This window comes from Ambystoma mexicanum, chromosome 2q (genome assembly GCF_040938575.1).
Source record: "Ambystoma mexicanum isolate Mex_15411 chromosome 2q, UKY_AmexF1_1, whole genome shotgun sequence".
Lineage (NCBI taxonomy): Eukaryota > Metazoa > Chordata > Amphibia > Caudata > Ambystomatidae > Ambystoma > Ambystoma mexicanum.
In genome coordinates, this window is record NC_090924.1 from 1,234,878,379 (window position 1) to 1,234,900,532 (window position 22,154).

Genomic DNA, 22,154 nt, shown 5'->3' on the forward strand with positions numbered 1-22,154 from the left:
ATAATCCTGGAATCTTTGGAGATGCCTCTTTTCCACACATTCTTTGAAGATTCTGGGCGGGGGATGGGGTCGGTGTTGGTATCCGTCGTGGACGACCTGGCCCGCATGGCGGATCATGGTGGGGGCACTGATTTCATTAGACTTATCAACATCCTTTGACACCATTAATCATGCAGTGTTGTAGAACAGGCTGGCCTCAGCGCACATCTCCGGCTCGGATCTCGCCTGGTTCAGTTCTTTTCTTACTCGTCACACGCAGTCTCTTTTTCTTTTTCCTTTTTCTTCTGCTCCCTCGCCCCTCTCTTGCGAGGTTCCACAGACGTCTGCTTTCTCCCCCTTCTCTTTAATATCCGCATCCAGCCTCTAGTTCTTCTCATTCATTTTTTTGGTTTTAGGTGTTATTCCTATGCAGATGACACCCACATTCTTAACCTCCTTGATCTTCTTCAGCAACATACAGTGGCGCGCTGTCAGGCTTGTTTGAAGGCAATCGACATCTGGATGAGTGATAATTGCCTTCTTCTAAATGGCAACAAAACGGAGGTCTTAGTTGTGGGCCCTATTGACTGCTCAACCCTCTGTACCATGGACTTTTGGCCCTCTTCTTTGGACCCATACGTGCCATTGTCCTAAAAAACCTGGGCATCTCTCATGCAGACTGTCCTTCGAACCATAGGTTAGTGCAGTGTGTCCGTCGATGTATTTTAAACTTAAGGTACTTCGTAAAGTCCTTCCATACCTGCTGCCTCACCTTCATTCTGTAGTGATATCCTCCATGGTGACTGGTAGTGGTGGTCCTGAGTATCTACGTGAAAAGATTCTTCTTTACATCCCCTCTCAGTTTCTTCATTCTGCATCTTTGCCTCTGATCCAGGTTCCCCGTGTTTTTTGTTCGAGATTTGGAGGGCTGCCTCACCTTCATTCTGTAGTGATATCCTCCATGGTGACTGACAGTTTGGTAGTGGTGGTCCTGAGTATCTACGTGAAAAGATTATTCTTTACAACCCCTCTCAGTTTCTTCATTCTGCATCTTTGCCTCTGATCCAGGTTCCCCGTGTTCTTTGTTCGAGATTTGGAGGGCGGGCCTTCTTGGTGGTGGCAGCTAGGCTATGGAATTCCCTCTTGCTGCCCTTGTGTGCGCTACAAGGTCATCTTACCTTCCACCGAGCTTTGAAAACTTTTCTGCTTTAGTTTTCATTTTCTATTTGTGTTTTCTTTTATGAATCCCTGGTTTTCCTTTCCAGTCCTTTCTCACCAGTAGCGCCATGATGCCATTGCTAGTGAAGGTGTGCTTTAGAAGTGTATAAATAAATAATAAATAATACATTAAATAAATACTACTGCATTTAGTTACCTACACCTACACATATAAACAGTGAACATAAAGGTGGAGTGGTATAACTGGCCAGGAAAGGGTCCCTTTCTCCACCTGTTATATTCACAACTTTCCTTTTATCCATTTTATGCTTCTTCGCCCATGTGCACATTTCTTTTCATGCTTGTTTCCCCATTATTCAATGCCATTCACGTGGCTACCTGCTCCTTCAATCTTTCATGCTCCTTACTCGCTGTGTTTCTTCCTCTCCTGTGTGCTTTCCCAAGGCTATATGCACATCCCGTGAAACCTCTCTGCTCTGATCTCACTGGAGGAACTAGACATAGAATAGTAACTGATGGGAAAAGGCAATAATTTAATTATTCAGTGTCCCAGCATGCACTGCACCCAGAGACACCCTGTGTATCCACCTGATTTATTTCCCCTTGCTCTTTGTCCCCTGGCATTCTTCTACCCACCGGGACTCCTAACACCCTAAAGTGTGCTCTAAGTGCCTCAAAGACACTGGATCCCCTGTGATCCTTCACCGCCCAGGGCTCTTTGATACTAGTGAGCCTTCCTGTATTGATCATTGTATGCAAACAGCACACAAAGGATTCTGGATTTGAGCCAGGAGATTTGGTTCTTGGTCAACAGCACTAAGAGAGGAGCGTAGTTACCCATTGAAACAAGCACCAAATGAAAGTGACTCAGCGCATGAGCAACTGACGAGGAATGCCACCCACCTCAAGAGATTCATAAAGAAAGAACACAGGGACCTGTTGCTACATTCTCCAGCAGTGGCAGAGGGATTTGACAAACTAAATGAAAAACAAAGGACAGCCACGGCAGGATAGGATCAAAAACAAGGACACAGAGATGTCAATTAAGAGAGGGCAAGACCTAAGCGTGATCTCAGTTAATCGCCAATAAGATTCTCAAAGAAGTAGTTTAATAAATGTTGTTTGACGTAAAGTGGAGGCAACCTTTTATGTCCGCATTGAGCACCCACAACAAGGCAATGCCATGTCCCCCCACAACTCCACTACTATGAGATGAAGTGACAAGTCGAATGAACTTAGAAGCATGAACAAGGTGATAATAATGTCTTATGCTAACTAGAAGAAATGAACCCACATTCTACTGTTTAATCCCATACACTACCGTATGCCCCTTTCTTAGACAAAGACAATATATACCAGGGTCCTTCTTAGCATATGCGTGGAATGGGTAAAGTGGTATCATGAGCACCCGTGTATGTGCTGCAACATGTATAAAAAGTCCTGTGTGGCCTACAAACAAAATAAAAGGGAACTAAGAGGTTTGAGTGCTCACAGAGAGTGTGAGTGTGTATGAATTTGAATGTGCAACGTTATGAAGACAGTTCATACATATGTGAGGGATGCTAGAAATCTGGGTGTGGTCTCAGGTGGCCTCCCATCCATGGAGGCTGGCAGGCAAATGTCAAATGTCTGGGTGCAGAGTGCACCTGTTTATACAATATCAGAATGGTTCAAGCCTCAACAACATTGTTATGCCACTCCACCCCTGTCTCCCTATGGAAGGCGCCAAGGCATCTCATAGGATAGGTTTGTTTATAATGGTTCCTGCCTGTGACTCTCATTTCCTCCTGAAAGATAGACACTGGTATAGTACTCGTGGAGCCAAACATTCAGTGCACAATCCAGGGCCCCTATGCCACTATCCATTTTTCAGTAATGTTGCCATGCATACGGGCGAATACTCTCATTTACATTAGGAAATTCCCACTTCAGCTTGAAGCAATGTCCCCTTTTCATGTCGCAAAAGGCACCTTGTGGCCCATTCTGCAACATGAAATGATTTCCCCTCCAGAGAAAATGTGCACATTTCAAGCACAGTTACATTATTCAAACCACAGGATTTTCTTACAAATATTTCGAACACGATTCACAAAGATTTCAACTGGAATAAACAGGGAGATGCCTTAATTATCTCAGCTGTACTTCTGCTACCTTATACCTTATTCATAAAATGTTCAATGTTAAATGTATTTATATCGTGCACCGTCACCAACGGAGTTGGTCCCCAGGTGCTCAGACGGATCTGAAAAACAAGAAGGCGGGCGGGTTAGGTTAGGTTAGGGTGAAGAGGGAGTAGTAGAGTGAGAGAGTAGTAGTGTGCTGTTAGCGGCTTCACTTCGGTTTTCACAGCGTGCTGAGCTTTTGTGTGAGTATCGGACCGGGGTAAGAACTTGTGTGTTGTTGGTGCTGTTTATGTGTTGTTTGTTTGCTGTTGTTGCGATGAGGTGAAGTGTGTGCAGTATGTTGGGCGACAGATGGTTCTGTGGATTTTCAGGTGAGTTAGATATGCAGAGATTTGAAGTTGGGTTAGTGGGTTGTATGTCCTGTTTATAACACATCTTGTTCTGTTTAACTAGCATTCCTATGCGTAGGCTTAGTTGCCGCTTTCCTTTCTTGACCATCAAACTGTTGTGGGTGATGGCGCAGTGCGTTCCCGTCTGTATTGATGAACTTAGTATAATGGTGTTGGGTATGTCTATTGCCACCCTCTGGTTTCGGTGCTGTGGATTGGCCGCCCCTGTTACCTTGTTGTCTATTGTGACTTAGGTCTGTTGGAGCTTGGTGTAATTCGGGGTCAGGATGCTATTGATGAATCGGCCTTGTCCTTCCGTCTTGGTCTGCCTATGTATTCAGTCTTTAGTATCATCCTATCATCGGTATCTATCAGTTTGTAGTTTGGTATGTCTTAGAATCTCTTCTTTAGATTCTGTTTGTAGTAGATTGTTTGGTGGGATCCGGGGTCGGTGTATTCTTTCATCATTGTTTTGGCTATGTGTGCCCATGTCGGCGGTCTTCTAGTTATGCAGTGAAGAGCCAGGATTTGAGCAGTTTCCTGAATAATAGATGTTTTCTTGTGTCACGTATGTTCTTTGGTATGTCGTTAACATTTTTCGGTGCCTGGTGAGAGAAAGAAGAACTTGCGAGTTTTCTTTTGTTGTAGGGTTTCGGTTCCAATCTAAAATTAAAGCAAATCCTAAACTACCTGGAACATCTTTGAATTCTCATGAACAAATGTAATTCACAAAGACTTGCCCAAGAGCATCACAGAGATGCTCCAGTCAGCAGTGCATTTGCTCTGGCTTTAGGTTTTTTGAATCAGGTGTGAGTTAGAAAGGCCAATTCAGAGATGCACAGATCATCTCCTGATTTGCTCCAGTGGAAATGTGTTTGAATTAGACTTTAAAGTTCAATGCATTTGGCCTCTGCTCAGACTGTTTGACCCCGTTATGAATCGTAGTGCAACAGTCTGCCAGTTCTGGTTGTGTGACACCATGCTTGCGCATAATGTCTACGCCTTTGCTGCCTACTACATGTTCTCAACTACTGCCTGGCACATACACCAATGGTAGCTACTTTTCGAAAGTGTACATTTGAAAGTCATGCAAGGAAAAGGTCAATTTTTATAAGAGCACATATTTCCTCCTTTCCTGGAGATTAGCTAAATTATGTTGATGTGAACATGTGTATATGCTGCAAAGAAGCCACACATATATGGTCACTGATTGACTGGCAAATGAACGCCTATGTTAAGTCTGAACTTGCAGAAAGAAGATGCATAATGAGACAATCCATTTTTTGGACGAGTCTCGAAGGCTTATGGGTGGTCAAGGATGAGTTGCAATTATCAGGGGTATATGTGATGAGAGGTTATCGGATAGTACATCCATTTGGAGTGAGGAAGAGAAATGTTGAGATTTCCCAGGAATGGCATCAGGGCATTACGAAAAAAATCTGGTGGCCTAGCTGCATTTTTTGCATGCTGAGTGAGAAGGACTTAGTGGCTAGAGAAAGTCCTAAGGCGTTCGTGTCTGTACTAAGCATGCCCTGGGAAAGAATACGAAAGGCTATCATTCAGAGTAAGGGAATTCCCAAGTATTGCTTTGCGTTGACTGACACACTTTTCGAAATGGGTAGAATTGAAGTGTCCTTACGAAACATAACACCAAAATAAATTATTGGTTTTATGGAAGAAGTATTCATGTGGGATGGATAGCCCAGTGACGTTTTGACTGACAATGGTGTGCAATTTAAGTCCAATGAGATGTGCAGATATCTTATGGAAAATTGTATAATACATAAATACACCACCATTTATCATGCCTAGGCCTAGGCCAAAGAAAAACATTGGGGAGAAGTTGTGATGAGCAGGATTGTGGCGCATAGGTTCTTGCTGCATATATCCACAGGTGTGTCTCCCTTTGAAATGAGGAGAGGAAGAAAGCCTAACAGAAAACTATGCCCACCATGGCTGAAGAGGGCAAAGTGGACTTTGAAGAATGTGGAGAATGCCAAATTGCATGTTGTGGAGAGGAAGGTGTGCAACAAAGTCAGATATGATGTGAGGGAAGCTGTTAAGGAGAGGGAAGTTGAGGAGGGCAAGGTTTTGAGGATTAAGTTGTCTGTCCAATTGAGGGAGGGACCCGTGCTGTGGTCTCAAACATATGGGGCGGTAATAGCATTTTACAATTCCATCAAGAGAGGAGATGGGAGGACGTGGAACTTGAATAGGGTGGCATCTGTAAAGAAGAGTGGTTGTGACAATGAGTACAGTGAGGGTGTGTGCACTGTCAATCTGGAGGGTGGGAATGAATCGGTATCTAGAGGAAGGCAGGCTAGGATGATGAGAGAACCGATGAATTTTAAATATTTTGTAGAATTTTGAGGGAGGTGTGTAGTATGCGTGCTGTATGTGATGTGAGCTAGAGAAAAGCAGAATTGCAATCAGCTATCTGGAATGGACTCAGAGGGAGAGCAGCGGTTGAGAGATAGCATGGAAGATAGCCTCACTGCTGATGGCGTATAAGAGAGACTTATTCAAATAAACGTACAGTAATGGTTGAATTAGTCTGGGACTCTTTCACTTCAACTACATTTGCCCTTCACCTTAACCAGAAACTCATTTTTTCTGGGGACCCTTACTGAGATTAACTCGTAAAAATCACATACTAGCCTAATGCTTATGCAAATTTAATCGCACACTATCATTTAAGATTTATTATTATTAAATACCTAATAGTAATGGAATATAACTTTGCCAGGAATACCATGTGTGTGCTTATAGTTGAAAATACCTAGGTTCCCCAATCCTAACTTTTGATACCTGTGCCTATTCCATTTCATAGTCTGCCCACCTTCTGGGAACAGTTCTGGCCTGCATGCTGCATCGACTTCCCCTGATGTCAGCACTCCCTCCTAGGCCCTCATTGACTTGTCCATCTCTGTTGTACCGATCGCTCCTCATACTATTAATCCTTTCCTGCTGCCATAGTCCCCCTCTTTTGCATCCTCTCTGTCACCTTCCTCACCTGTGCACCTATCATCAATCATCATCCAACAATACATAGTGCTTTCCACTCCGCACTTCCTTCCTTGGTTCAAAATTCACTGGTTCTCCCTTGCTTAGTCTAAACAGTTTCATGATTCTTACTATATCACCCACATCCACTTCCTGTTCACTCACTTGCAGGGGTGGTCTATTTGGTTCCATCTTCCCCATCTCTCCTTCCTCCTCCACCACCGAGTTAACTGCCTGGAAAAGTATCTTCCCTCTTGAGAGTTTGCGACATGTAAATGTGGCTTTATTGGTCCAGTTTCTCTTCTTCCACCCTCACTTGCTTGACACGTCTTTGTGAAATGTCCCTTCATGTTGCTCTTGCGGTACATTCCCTTCACTGCCAGACACTCAGGACCTCATGCCATGTGTCCTATCAATCCACATTTAAAGCAAGTTCCTCTGAATCCCCCCATGCACTACCACAGGTGTGCGTGGGCTCCTTCTTCTTTTGTACCGCTGCCACCACTGTCCAATCATCTTCAACCAGCTGTATCACCTTTACTTCCATACTCTTCACCTTCATTGTTTCCTTCATTTCAACATATCGGTCAGACCTATTACTCTGCTCAATGCTTCTTGCTATTTCTAATGAATCTACCAGAGTGGAATTCTTGGCTTACTACAGTTTATCTTGTATCATAGTGTGTGAGGTTCCTAGCACTAGCTGATCCATCCAAGATGTATTCATATTTCACGCCTGAAAAATGGCATGATGCTATCATAATACTCAGGTCTGCTATATCCATGTGCACATTCTCCATTGGCATTTGCTTACGCATGTAACTCACCAATATTATATTTTTCCAGTGGTTATACTGCTTGTCCATCTTCTGTATAGCCTGATTATAGCACATCGCTTCTCGCTGGCCCATCTCCAGCATCACCCTCTGAAGGAAGTGGCTGTTGCACAAGTTTTATGATCCTTTTTGCTTCCTTGCTGAGGCAATTCATCAGGGCCCCATGGTTCTGCTCGTCTGAGAATTTGTCCTGTCCAATGGCCAGTAAAAACAACCTGATTAAGTCTTGCCTCTCCCACCACTCTGTCGTCAGATCTCCTGGAGTCTCCAGAAATGTTGCCATTGGGGTCATTCCTGTAGTTCCCACTTCACTATAGGGATGTACACTCTGCAAAGCGAAAAAATAAACTGTTGACTGGTGCCTTGCTGCCCACATAATCCACCCAAACTATTAGACTGCCATCGCCACCTTCATAAACTTCTTTTCTGCTTTAATCCACCTCAATGCCGAACTTCTTCTTTGCAATCATTAGCTGCGTGCATGTCTACACATGACCAGAAACGCAAATTCAGAATTTCAGCTCTTCCTTCTATGCAACATTCACCTGATGTGTCTGCTGGCATTGGCTGCGTGCGTCTCCCACAGATCGCTTAGCAACGCTCCTCCATGTGTCACTTCATGCTGCTTCGTTGCAGCCCTCCATCTGCTCCGCCCACACTGGTCACCTTCGTAGACGCTTGCAAACATGCAGACTGGATGCCTCCACATGGGCCCCTCCACACGCATCACCTCAACGCTGCTCCACTGCGGCCCTCGTGCACTGACGCATGGCCCTGACTGAATGGAGGCTCTGTACTGCTTAGCTCTGCCGCACCACCTCAATCTGGATTACTGTGTCTCCACAGCACGGCTCAACAAAGACTCTGTGCAATCTGCCTCACCTTGGCCAGGGCTCCTCCCCACTAATGCCTGGTAGGTGATATGCAGGGGTTTATTCATTAAAAGTACATTCACTGTATCCTTGTACTGGCATTACCTGATGTTTCCAAGCCAACGGTCTGTTCCTTGAACCCTCACATGTAATATGGAACTTGGTAGGAACCACATTCCATATTACAACAGACAGCCACATCTTCGGCAAGGCCTTCGGGCCAATTGACAAAAAGAGTATAGAATACATCTGATGGACCATATGATGAAAAATACATTTTGAAATGTCATTGAACCAAGCTACCATGATGAAAAGGCAGTCGAGATTAAATGGAACAATTGTATTAATTTCACAGGGATGAAGCCAGGCGGATGAACGGATGTGTACGGCAGCGTAGTGTAGTAGCTTGTGTTACTATAGACGTTATTGTCATGTAGAGTGTTGGAGGTGAATTCCTTTGGTATGAGATTGTATTTTCACTGGTTTAGGAGAGGATCTCTAGAGCAGTTACTGAATGGTGGCATTATTGAGTGTGATGTCAGTGTAGACCGCTGCTGCACTGGTCCCACCTGGTCTGAATTCTGGGTCTGCGCAAGGGCGTACTGGCCACAAACTAGCTCAATCTTCTGAGTTATTCACCAACTCAGCCTCTCTGTATATCTCTTTTAGTTGCTTTCATCATTTGTGTGTGCCAATATTGTCGATTTGTGTGTAATTTGGGGTAGTTGTATAGAATGGACTTCTTGCACTCGTACCTGGTGCCTGAAGAATAGTCCCACGTAGTTTCCAGTGAGATAAAAAACCTTTATTACAGGTGATGAAGTACAGACCCCAGCTCAACCTTACACCTGACTGGCTAGTGCAAACAGTAATAGAACGCACATTAAGAGTAAACATTCTCTGGCCACAGGCAGGCTATGACACCCTGGTCAGATCTTTATTACACTGTGACATTCCACATAGAACTATACTACATCATAGACAATGAACACCCTCCTCAGAACTATATTACACTGCGACATTCCACATACATCTATACTACATCATACACAATGAACACCCTGCTCTCAATGATTAGCAAGCATGGCCATAGCTATTTACATACAGTGAGACAACTTCATACCAGTGCCCTCTCAATTAACTACCCCATACTATACATAAAGCACCCACCCCTCATTGCGTTTCACCATGGGAATTCTCGAGCTACGCCTGCTTCTGTGTCACCTTATGAAAGCAGCGCTGCGTTCAATGATATCCCTACCCCCAATGTCACCTCCCATGTCACCCTTGACATTACCATGTTCCTTATGAAACTGGTACATTTGGCCCCCTTGTCAGAGTTGAATCTTGACCTTTACAACACAACGATGCACGAGGAAAGAATTTCTTCAGATTGTAGATGTTTCCTCAATCTCTCTGTTTTAACCATGTAAATATTTGAACAAAATTAGATGCAGGCGAGAGACTGCAAGGATATATGTTCCTATTAATTGATTCTGGTATGATAACTCTATGTGTAGACTGATGTATAGGATGAAGCTTCTGATCTGTGAAATCAGTCTCCACGTTTTTTTTAATGATACTGGTTAAGGACTGTGTAAGTACGTAGGGCTACATTATGAAATGTTGTATAGTCAGCACATTACAAACTAAGCTTGCAGTACTGTTCCCAAAACTTTGTTTAGACCAGACAACATATTGAGTACAGTGATGCCCCAGAAAACAGCAACACGCACACTTTACAGCTCATCTGTAAACTGATGTGCAGCATGTTCAAAACAGCTTACATCACCTGCAAAACAGCTACAACCAAAACACCACTCGATCTGCTTGACATGCTCCCCTGGCCAATGCACTAGCAAAAGCCGTAAACTTCCCAGACTGGAAACAAAGCTATGCACTCTGTGTGCAACAAATCACTAATGCAGGTCAGACTGCCCCTATATCCTACAATTCAGGAAGGACAAAAGACCCTATTGTCCAAAGAACATCTTGCCAATATCTGATGGCTCCACTTAACCCCACTTCTTTCCTTCCAGGGCTCCCCCGCACCTTGCTCCCTCTTCCAATCCTATAAACCTCTGCTACTCCCACACCCAACATGTAACCCCATGCATGTGCCCCCTCTGTACGCCCCTCTATTGCTTCCTAGGTAGGTGTTCATTATATACATCACATCCATACATCCCATACATATTATTCCTTTCTACAAAATCATGGTGAGCAATAGTTTGTCCATGCTCGTGCTAAGATGCCCCCCACAGAAGAAGGCCTTATTTTTATTGTGAGTTGACCACTAGAAAAAAAGAATAATAAGCTATATTTTGCATATAGTGCCTCAGACTGGTAAGTGCCCCACCTTTCCACCGCAGCCAACTATGTCACTGTCCAGCTATCCTATCCTCTAACTGCTTCACTATCTCCTATTCCTCTCATCACTAAATCTGTGTGGAAGAAACTTAAGAAGGACATTCTGGGCTCCAACCCAGGCCTTCCTATTGCAGACACCTATGTCCCGGCTTCTGCCAGAGAGACACTCACTGACATCCTCTTCTGGTTATTGCACCTGAACTACGGACTCGTTACATGGTTGGCTTTCTCTCTCCTATCGCCTCTTCTCCCATTAATGGTGGGACTCGCTGGGAGGTTCTCCTTGACCTCTTCACAATTTCCAGAGTCATGATTAATGTCTATTTTAGTGAAACCATCATGGTTCAGGGTCCTCAACCTAACCTGCTTCTCTTTGACAGGCGCCTCACTTGCCTCTCTAACATCAACTCTCCCGCTGGCCAGGCCCCCTTGCCCTCTGTGCCTTCCTCCACCTCTGTACAGGCACCCTTTCCTACTGTGCCATCCTCCCCCTCTGTACAGGCACCTTCACCCTGTCGCACTGTCCCAGCCCGCTTGTACGCCTTAGCTCCTTCGCCATCCTCCACTTTCCCTCTGACCCACTCGCCACCCTCGGGTGGGACCACTGTCCCCTGTGCCCCCTTGAGGAAGACCCTCAAAGATGGCAAGCTGCTCCACATTGCCACTCTCAACACTCGCTCTGCCATCAAACACTCGTCTGACATCTGCAACCTCCTCAAACTCATAGATCTTGATTTGCTTGCCAACACAGAGATTTGTTTCAAGGAGAACTCTGTCACAAGCTTTGACACACTCCTCCCTGAAGGCTACAAAATCCTCTCTTTGAGTAGGCCTAAGAAGAAAGGTGGGGGAGTGGCACATATCTTCCCAGAATGGATACCTGTGTCCATCATCCCTACTCAGGCCTACTCCTCCTTAGTGTGCCAAGTTTGCAGACTCCCACTCTCCCTGAAATCTTCTCTCATTATGGCCACCTTCTATTTTGATCACCAGGACAGTCCACTCTCTTCCTCTCTGAATGGGCTGACCTTACCTCCTCTCTACTCTCCTCCTCCTCTCAATTCCTCCTGATGGGTGATCTCAACATCCATCTTGGCTCTCCTGACTCCTCTGGACCTTTCTGTAGCCTATGTGATTCTCTTTCACTATCTATCCTACCCTTTGGCTCTACGCACACCGTGGGCCATACCTTGGATGTTCTCATCTCTACTGACATCCCTCTCTCTATTCCTCTCACTACCTCGCTCTGCTGGACAAACATCTCTCTTCTCACAACACACCTGATGCTCTCCTCTCCTCTTGCAGCAACACACTAGGCACTGCCAATCGGCTTCAAAGTCACCAGACCCATGAAAAAAGTGACAGTGGCTGCTTTGCTTCCACCTACTTTCCTCCTCCCATTCATGCAGCTGACTCACACCCTGACGCAGCCCTCGCTAACCTCAACCGTTCCATCTCCTACACTCTTGACACTCTTGCCCCTGCCATGAGGGTCCTACTGAAGCCTTCCAAAAAGTGCAACTCTTGGTACGACTCTGATATGGCTGCCCTTAAACGCAAATGTAGGGCAGCTAAGCAGAAATGGAACTCATCGGGCGGACCATCTGACAAACTGGTCTGCAGCCTCCTCCAAAGACAACATCGACTCTGCATCCGCTCCAACAAAATAGTCTTTGTTCAAGCCTGCAAATCCGTGGCATCTAACAACACAGCCAAACTTTTAAAAGTCTGCAAGGAACTGGCCAATCCTGCAGCAGCCTCTTCATCTGTAACACCCACCTAGGTCCTTTGCTCAGCCCTGACTGCACACTTCATCACAAAAACCCAAGACATCCTTTCCTCCCTCTAGTCCACTCCACAGTACACACCAATGCCAGAGCCTCCCTTGCCCCCCTCCTCTTACCCTCTCTTCTCTCTCACCTGTCACACCTAATGAGGTGACCAGACAAGGCAGGTATCTGAAGGCTTCATCCAAACAGGTGGACCCCTGACCCTCAAAAACCATTAAGGAAAATATTCACTCCCTCGCTCCAGCCTTGCCTGATCTCTGCAAACTCTCCTTCTACACTGGAGTTTTCCCAACTGCCCTTAAGCACTCCCTTGTGCACCCTCTGCTCAAGAAACCATAGGCCGACCCCACCATTCTAGCAAACTACCACCCTATTTCCATCACTCCTTTCTTGGGCAAACTCCTGGAGAAGTGGGCTATCACTCAGCTGACTCTCCACACTGAATCTATTGCCTGCTTCCATGACCATCAATCTGGCTTTAGAGCATCCCGAAGCACTGAAACTGCTCTTCTGCACACCGTGAAGACCAGCTCTCAAATCTTGACACTAACACTCCCTCTGTCTTCATTCTCCTTGACCTCTCCTCTGCCTTTGACAGGATTAGCCACAACATCCTGATCGCACATCTCCGGGACACGCTGGGAATCACAGGTCAGGCTCTGGCATGGTAATCTACTCTCTCTCTGACTACCCATCCAAGGTGGAACTCAGAGCCTTTCTCTCAACTATTGCTCTCTCAACCTGTGGTGTTCCCCAGGGATCTAAACTCTCCCCCTGGTTCTTCAACGCCTATGTGGCTGCTCTGGCACGTGTGATTACCACTTTTACCTCTAACTTCCAGTGTTACGCGGATGATACGCAACTATCTTTCAGGCTACCTTCAGCCGCTGCCTCCTCACTCATATCTGACTGCCTGTTCAGTCTGGGTGTGCTGCAAACAAACTCTGCCTCAATGCCAGTAAGACTGAGATAATTCGCATTGGGACCTCCGCTCCTGCTTTTTCGACTCCCTTGGCCCTGCACCCACAGCCACCTGCGAGGCAAAAAACCTCAGGGTCATCTTCGACTCCATTCTCTCCTTTGCCTCTCACATCTCTGAAATTTCTAAAAAGTCCAACTATCAGCTACAGCTCCTCAGAGGTACTCTACCTTTTCTCACTTTCCCCCAGCAGCTCACTGTCTCCAGAGCCTTGGTTCTCTCTAGGCTGCACTATTGCAACCTCTTCCTCAACCTCCCTTCCTCGGCCCTGCACCCTCTGCAACTCATTCAGAACAGAACCGCAAGACTTATCCTTAGCGTCAAGCCCAGGGACTGCATCTCTCCGGCACTGAAATCCCTTCACTGGCTTCCAGTGGCTGCAAGGATCAAGTACAAGACCCTCTGTATTGTCCACAAGGCTCTCTGGGGCCAGGGACCTACCTGCCTTCAACGCTGCCTACCTAAATACTTCCCCTCCCGAGTGCTCTGCTCATCTACCTCCAACCTTCTGCAAGTTAGCTGGTTCTCTAAGAAGAGATTTGGAGGGAGATCCTTATCTTCTACAGGTGCCTCCCTCTGTAATAGCGTCCCTGATGCCCTACGCCTTAAGCCTGACCTTCTTAAATTCTGGAAACTCCTCAAGACATTCCTTTTCTCCTCCTCCTTCGCTCTCCCTCTACCCTGCTAACCTAGCTCTCTGCTCTCTCAATCTCTTCCTCCTCCTCCTTACAGCTTGCTGACTGGCCGGCTGGTGTACCTTGAGTCTCACCGGTCCGGGGCACCCCCGCCAGTCCTCTCTCGCTCTTGCCTCAGGTCCCTACACCCACCCTCCTTCACGTCACTTAGAAATAACCCTAGAGAGTGGCTATCTCTGCACTTACCCCAGTCACCATCGACTGGGTGCACTTGGACCTCCCCCTCCCTGTACTGTCTATGCACTTGGGCACTCCAAATGCAATATGCCTGAAGATCTTCTGTCTGTTCTCCCCTGTCTCCTCCCCCTTAATTGCACTGGTAAAACTACATAATCACCGTCAGGCCTATTTGCTGTGTCTCAACTGTTAAATATATTTTATGCACTTACTCTCCCTGTACAGACTATTATCGTCTCCGAATTTCAAGGGCTCTGAGCAACTGTTGTTTGTTTCCCCTGTTCCCACCCTCCTTGAGCGCTTTGAAACACTTTCCTGTGTATAGGCACTATATAAATAAACAATACAATACAATACAATACATGAGAGGTCTTTGCTATATGTTCATAACCAAGTAACGCCTACTAACAGCTATTGCTTTGATAAAAAAACCAAGTATAATTTTTTTTATATCTTATTTTTTCAACTAACCTGTAGAACTAACGACTAACATTCATTCCTTTTAGATGGGCGATTGAAGACCTGGGTCTATGGTGTAGCTGCCGGAGCTTTTGTTTTGCTGATCTTTATTGTGTCTATGATCTATCTTGCATGGTGAGTTGATTGATAATTCACTTCTGCATGTGTATCGAGGTGTTGGCACTGCAGGTTCATCAATAAGTGTGGGAGCAGCAAAGGCATCTTCTACTGGAACAGAATCCATTGATGACTCTTTGATTAGGTACAACTAAAAATAGCAGCCTCTGGAAACTCACGTGTTCGAGGCATCACACCTATGTCCCTTTTTAATACAACATGCTTTCTGTTTGCACAGTAATGCAGATGACTCGTACTACTGGAAGTCCATTGGAAAATTATTTGTAAGAAACAATACTTCTCGTTAACTTTTGTATTGAGTTGTACATTTTCTTAAGTAACTCAATATGAACGATTGGAGAGGAACGTGTATGCAGGTATTTAGAATATGTGGTAGAAAAGACTGCCTAGTAAACTGAAAACATTCAACAACACAATGGGCAGTTTAATTAAACTCTGATAATATGAAGTCAACCTGTAGTGCTCAATATGGCTGTTTTTATAATGTGGCCCCTTCCCCCTCCTTGTTCCCTGGTGTCCCCCCAACCCTTTCTATGTGTTCCTTCATCCTTTTTGTGTCCCTGTGCCCTTCTGTGTGTTCCTTTGTCCTTTTTGTATATTGTTGGGTGCATTTTGTGTCCTGTGTCCCCCGACACCTTTGATGGTAAAAAATGTCCTTTTTGGTTTGTTTCTTTTTCCTGTCGTCTGTGCTCCTTGCGTGTATCCCCCTCCTCTCCCGCCACTGTATTTTGTATTCGTATTTTATTTATTTGTAACGCGCACCATCAGGCCCGAGGGCATCAGGGTGCCAAACTTGAAGTTATTACATACATAGTTACATACAAGTATGTGTGTTACCCTCCCCCGTCCTCCATTGGCTGCAGTCCTCCTTAGGACAGCCCCAAGGGCAGCCCCACTGCCCATGCAGACCTTCCAGCCAGGGGCCAAGAGGCAAAGGGCTGCTTCCTCAGTAGCAGCCCCAGACTGTGTTTGCATCTGTTCGCCAGTGGAGCATGCAGCCCAGCCGTCAACCAGCAGCGATTGACAAGGCTAGGATGGTGCGGGCAGGGGGACCAGCCATTATTGCTCCCTATTAAACTATCCAACCCTCATTATTTCTTCTTTTACCAATGCTTTAGTCTGCTGTCTGTCACCCACACGGTATGTTGTCCATCTTGGGCACTTAGGCCCTCCATATTACTCGCATCTTGGTGTTGACCTTTCATGCTGTATGTTGAAACCTAGGCCCTTTCCTGCAAATTTGTATCTAGGTGTTTTTTTTACTACTGCATATTGAAACCGGGGCCTTGTCCCCCTTTCCAGGGAATTTGTATCTAGGTGTTTTACTTTTTCTACTGTATGTTGAAACCTAGGCCTTTCCTCTTTTCCAGGAAATTTGTGTTTAGGTGTTTTGCTTTTTCTACTGTATGTTGAAACCTAGGCCTTTCCTGAACCCTGAAAACGACCCTGTTCATCTAACAATTACATGGCCTAGCCCTCATAATTGCATTGTATGATGTATTATGTGATATATCTGATCACAGGTCACTGCCTTACTGAAACCCAAGGCACAACCTGCTCACATTGTAACTAAGTCTTCCTGCAAGTAACAGTGCCACAATGCCCCTGGGCTGCCTGCGCGCTATATAAATTTAATAAATAAATAAATAAATTTCCTCTTTTCCAGGAAATTTGTGTTTAGGTGTTTTGCTTTTTCTACTGTATGTTGAAACCTAGGTCTTTTCCCCTTTCCATGAAATTCATAACTACGTGTTTTGCACTTAAGGCACCTCTCACCGCCTTCCTCTCCTGCATTTCCCTTCCTCCCCCTCTCCCCTTTTTTTCATGTTCAGCACTTGCACGGTCCAAATCATCTCAGGGCCTAGCCAGAATGCTTTTGTTTCTTTTTCTTCCCTTCTACCCCCTTCCTGCACTTCCCCTCCTCCCCCTCTCCCCTGCTACCATGCACTTGCACACTACAAATGTTTCAAGACCTTTTAAGAACGTTTTGCTTTTGTTTTATACCCTCTACACATTCCATCCCCCGCTGTCTTGATGCGCCTTGTAACACAATTGTGTATAGTGCGCATTACAAATATCCAATAAATGAAAATAAAATAAAATAGTCAGTGGGTTTATGTTCCACATTCACAATGAGAGTAATCATAACAATGTACTTGTAACATTGAAATGAAAGAAGGTTAATTCACGACTATATGGAAATCGTGGCTGTGTTCATCATATGCCAGGAAAGGACAAGCAGGAGACGTATGGGTAAAGGGACCTCATTACAGAAAGTGCCATTTTGAGTCCAAGCACACACAAATATATGGTTTATTATTTCTATGCATTTTTGACCGAGGACCACAATGTGGTCTACTATTAATACCATAATGTTATTGCACTATTGCAAACATTGCCGTGTTACAAATATTGAAAGAATATGTTTGCTGCACTAGGTCAATTTGCAAAGTGCACTGGCTGAGGTGCAACGTTTCTGTAATGTTGCATGGTGTTTAAGACTGGGGCCTTTGTTAAGACTATCCCTGTTTAATTGATTTGATGATATCTGATTCTGCATAAGAGGAAGCACTAACTGGAGTGATTTAGTCACAGGCGAATTCAGAATTCTAGATTAGCTGGCTAAGCTAGGGCCAAAGTATCCAACGTCTGCACTGTCGTTAAAACATAAGCAAATACAGAAAGCTTCTTGTGTAATACCGAATTAAGCAATGATTTGCCGCAAATGTCAAATCAAGATATTTGCACCGCAGGCACATTGTTGTACTGTGTAGTACTATGTTTGCGGCATTACATAGATGTTTGATCTCAGAATGCATTGAGAAACTGAGCAATGCTTTACTTACCTACTGTACAGTACTTTTTACCCAAACATTGAATGTCTTTCTGAATGGGGCCCTAGGTCGGAGGCTCTTGCTCACCACTAGTCCTTTCACGTAATTCCATAGTTCACAGTTGGGATTTCAATATTTTCCCACAGTGATCACTCATTCCCACATGTCTAACTAGTGTGATTTTATCTTTAAACATTCAAAAAATAATGCCACTCCTTAAAACAACCTGGGACCCTCAAGAGGTTTCAAGTTGGTAGTCTAACTACTTTCATCTGTGTCATACTCATAGTTTCAATGGACAGATATTGTCATGGGAGAATATTGGACCTACAATGAACAATATAATGAACTGCTTCTAAACTCCCGTTTTCAAAATATTCCTATAGAAGATAAAAAATAACTTCTGTCATCAAATAGCATGATGCCAAAAATCCTAATATAGGCTGTAATTTCCAACATTTTAATGCCTCTTTACGAACATGGGCAACAATGCCTTCAAAACTTGATGGGTCATTGCCTGGGAGCTTTCGTAAAGTGTAAGTCACCGTAAAAAGCGATAGCATGATGAAAGAAGAGAATTCTCTGTTACTCTCAGCGATACAGTGATAGCCACAGGTTGTTGCTGATCTTCTGTGCCTAGCAGGAGCACTGTCACTTGTCAATAGGACACGCTGGTAAGGTTCTTTTTCATTTGCAAAAATGTTCTACTGATCGAGTGGTGAGTCTTTCTTTTTGTAAAAGAGTCTTAACATTGAGCACAACCAATCTAAAAATGGGACCTGCTGGGAGAATACCTCTCTAGCCCTACTTGCAGCAGAATGATGTAGGATCAGGTTCCATGTTAGCAATAGTTTTCACTTGTGTATTTGCACTGTTCAAAAATTGTTCAGATGTCGAAGTGCATTGAAGCACTAAGTATTAAAAATAGAATATATTGTGCCCTGGTGCAAATGGGGTGTTTAGTTGCACAGGCATTGGTGTAACGTTTCTGTAATAGGGCCGCACATGTAAATGTTATAAAATTATACTGTGCCCTTGAATTTAGATAGTTATTTGATATCACCTCCATATCTTTCTCTTGGCTTATATCATCAATCATGATACATGATCAATGAGCGGGATCTTTTAAAAAATCTTTGCATGGATGTCTAGCTTAGTGAGCATCCTGTAAATGCCAGGATCTTTCCATTCACCTTTCTTATGAATAGGTAAAATTACACTTTCACGCCAAGAGGGGGGTGTTCTACCATGTTTACCTCTCCATTGAAACAGGATATTCAATCCTAGTGCCCATTTATCAGGTGACATCCAAACAAGAGCATTACAGGTGCCATCCGGGCCGACAGCCCTAGAGCTACGCAAGTTCTTAATCAATTTTCTTAAATTGTCTAGAGTATAATTGCCATGCCAAATGGAGAAGTCTGGATGGTCAATATCCTCTGCTGGCACAGGAGCACCAAGTGTTTTTTTCCACATGTAGAATCAAATCCCTTTCTGTAACACTATTTATATGTAGAGTTTTCTTCTTGCAGTCATTGATGACAGCCCAGATTCCCTGATTATTATTTTCCTTTGCCATCAGTGCTACAGTACGTCAGATCTCATCAGCCCTCTGAGAGCTATGTTGTCATAGCCATGTTTGATTGTGTTTTAGGTCTGATCTTAGTCTCATAGTCATATCTTTGCAATTACTGTTCTTAATCTCTTTAATAACAGATCTTAATTGTTTTTTTGCATTATGTATTTCAGCATCAAAGGGGTTCTTCTTATCATGGTTTAAGTTCCATCGCTCATTATTACTCAAGTATTTTTGCGTTTCTGACTCGTAGCAGCTTTGATAGCCACTACTACTTGTTCAAACGCTTGGATCATTTCTATTTGAGTCTCATCTTGTGCAGAAACCATCTGTTCTATAAATTGAATTAGCTCATATTCCGCAATAAATTAACCTGTTTTTAGTCAATGGGGATTCCAAGTAATCCGATTCCCTGCATTATTAACACCTATATTACCATTCATTTCATATTAATTACACTTCATATAGGTGGGCAACAGAAGGTATAAGGGAAGATGATTGCTTTACTCGCGACATCCTACAGCCATATCTAGCACCTCTACATACGCACTTTCCTTAATTACCATATAATCAATTGTAGACAAACTAGATCCACTTACTCGTGTTGCGCTACGATTAGGATCACTAGTACAGTTTCCGTTTAATATTCTTAAATGGTATTTAAGAAATAGATTAGCCCAGGGTTTACCATAAATATTGGACCCTGGTTCTATCAGACCGGAACTCTGGTTTGCTGTGATAGATTCATCCGAATATCTAATTTTGGCATTAAAATCTTCCATAATGATAATAGGTGTATCTGGATCATTTTCTTCCAAACCTCTCATTATCATTGCTATGTTTACCTTATTGGCCACACCACTAGGGGGATTATAGACATTAACTATCAGTAGCAATGAGAACCTCAGTTGATTACAACTTGTAGTACTAACACCATATTAGTTGACCAGATAGTATCATGGCCTGTCCAGGGATGCCTAATGGAGGTCAACAGACCATCCTTAGGGCGACCCCTGGGCCCTTTTGTCACCAAACTTTGTACTGTACTCGGCCATCAATGTCGCATTTAGCATACAGTCATGTTTCTTGTAATGCGACTATGGAAACATGTTGGATATTTGCCAACAGTCCCACATCACTAATATAGTGTGTGTTTCCTCTCATATTCTAGGATAGCACCCCATAAATGTCATCGAGATTGATTCTCAAAGTGATTTTCAAATGCCATCGGTAGCCATTGCCAATACCCTTCATAACTTATTGCCCCATATTGATCTTGTTTTGAGGAGCTTTTGTTATTATTACTACCTGTAGTCAAGGATTCTTCTTCAGTTATCTCTGTGTTATTTTCAATTATAACAGCCCCTGGGGGGCAGTCGGTTTCTGTGCCCCAAGGTACTCAAAGTAGTCATCTGATTTTTTATTTTTGCCATCATTGTTTCCTTACATGTGTAGCCCAGTTTCTCAAACGGGCTGCCATGAATTAAAATATATTCGAGAGTCAGTATATCCGAACACCATACATTGGTGGTCACTTTCATTGGAATCACCAACTGACCTACTATTTGATCTACTATTTTGAAGTCCTGAAGATTTACATAAATTCAAAATGTGGTTTCTATTCAGAACCACTAGTTTTTTTTGTAGAATATATTTCCTGAAATCGAATAGCATGTATATGGTTAGAAGAATCAACTTTATCAGCCTCCAACTTGTTCCCAATACGTTTGTCTGGATTTTCTACAAATCTAACAGATTTACTCACACTTTTAGCACTATTAACAGGCAACGGTATGGGTTTAGGTGTCTCAGCAGTTTAATTATTCTGGCATTCATCTCTATCATTTCTACCTCAACTATATTTTGTAGGTCCGTCAACACCACTTCAGATATCCCTTTGTCTTGTTTTGCTTTCATCTTTCTTTAGGTAATTATCTTACTTGTACCTGTCCAACATTCTAGTGGCTGCAAAGACTTTTTAGCTTCTGAGTTGATCAAAAATGATCTAATATCAGATTTACCTGGAGTATTTTTGGACACATTCTTGGTTCAAGATTAGCATGAACAACAACAGAGTGGGTCCCAACATAGTTTGGCTCCATACAAAGTGGTACAGGTTTCCCCAATAACAGACATTAGCTTTTCAGTTACAACACATCCGTTCTTATTACGACCAGTGAGTTTATTACTATACTTTGCTGCTTGTGAATAGTGTTTCTTGTTCTTAATAAAGACTTTTTTCTTGTTAATTCCACTATTAACTTTATCCAAATTAGATTTTCTAAAATTATTGGATAAGCTACCATTTATTTATTTATTTATTTATTTATTTATTTATTTATTTATTCACATTTGTTAAGCGCACATCAGACCGAAGGCATCGTGGCGCTGGTTACAGTGTTTCTTAAACTTAGTTACACGCAGTTGTACCCTTGGTTACATTGGGCAATGGTTATGCTTAAGTATATGTACATAGAGAACACAGTGGTTATGCTTAAGTATATGTACATAGAGAACACAGAGGTGGTCTGGTGCACAAGTTGGTTGAAGAGAGCAGTTTTAAGTTGTTTCCGAAAGGAGAGGAGGGATGATTCTGCTCTGAGGTTGGTGGGCAGTGTGTTCCAAAGCTTGGGTGCCAGGTATGGGAAGCCTATACCTCCTGCCTTGGATCTATTGATGCGTGGTATAGTGAGACGGTTGGCGTATGTGGATCTGGTTGGTCTTGTGGATTGGGATCTAGACAGTGTGTCAGATA

At 43.7% G+C, this 22,154-nt stretch overlaps 1 protein-coding gene across 1 annotated transcript in view; it reads left to right on the forward strand.

The window, feature by feature from the left end:
• The window catches only part of THSD7A (thrombospondin type 1 domain containing 7A), a 1,346,262-nt gene that overhangs the window by 1,315,406 nt on the left and 8,702 nt on the right, over window positions 1-22,154 (forward strand). The window contains exon 26 of the mRNA XM_069648630.1: window positions 14,899-14,986. Coding sequence (XP_069504731.1) covers window positions 14,899-14,986 — 88 coding nt within the window. The remainder of the gene's footprint in view (window positions 1-14,898; window positions 14,987-22,154) is intronic.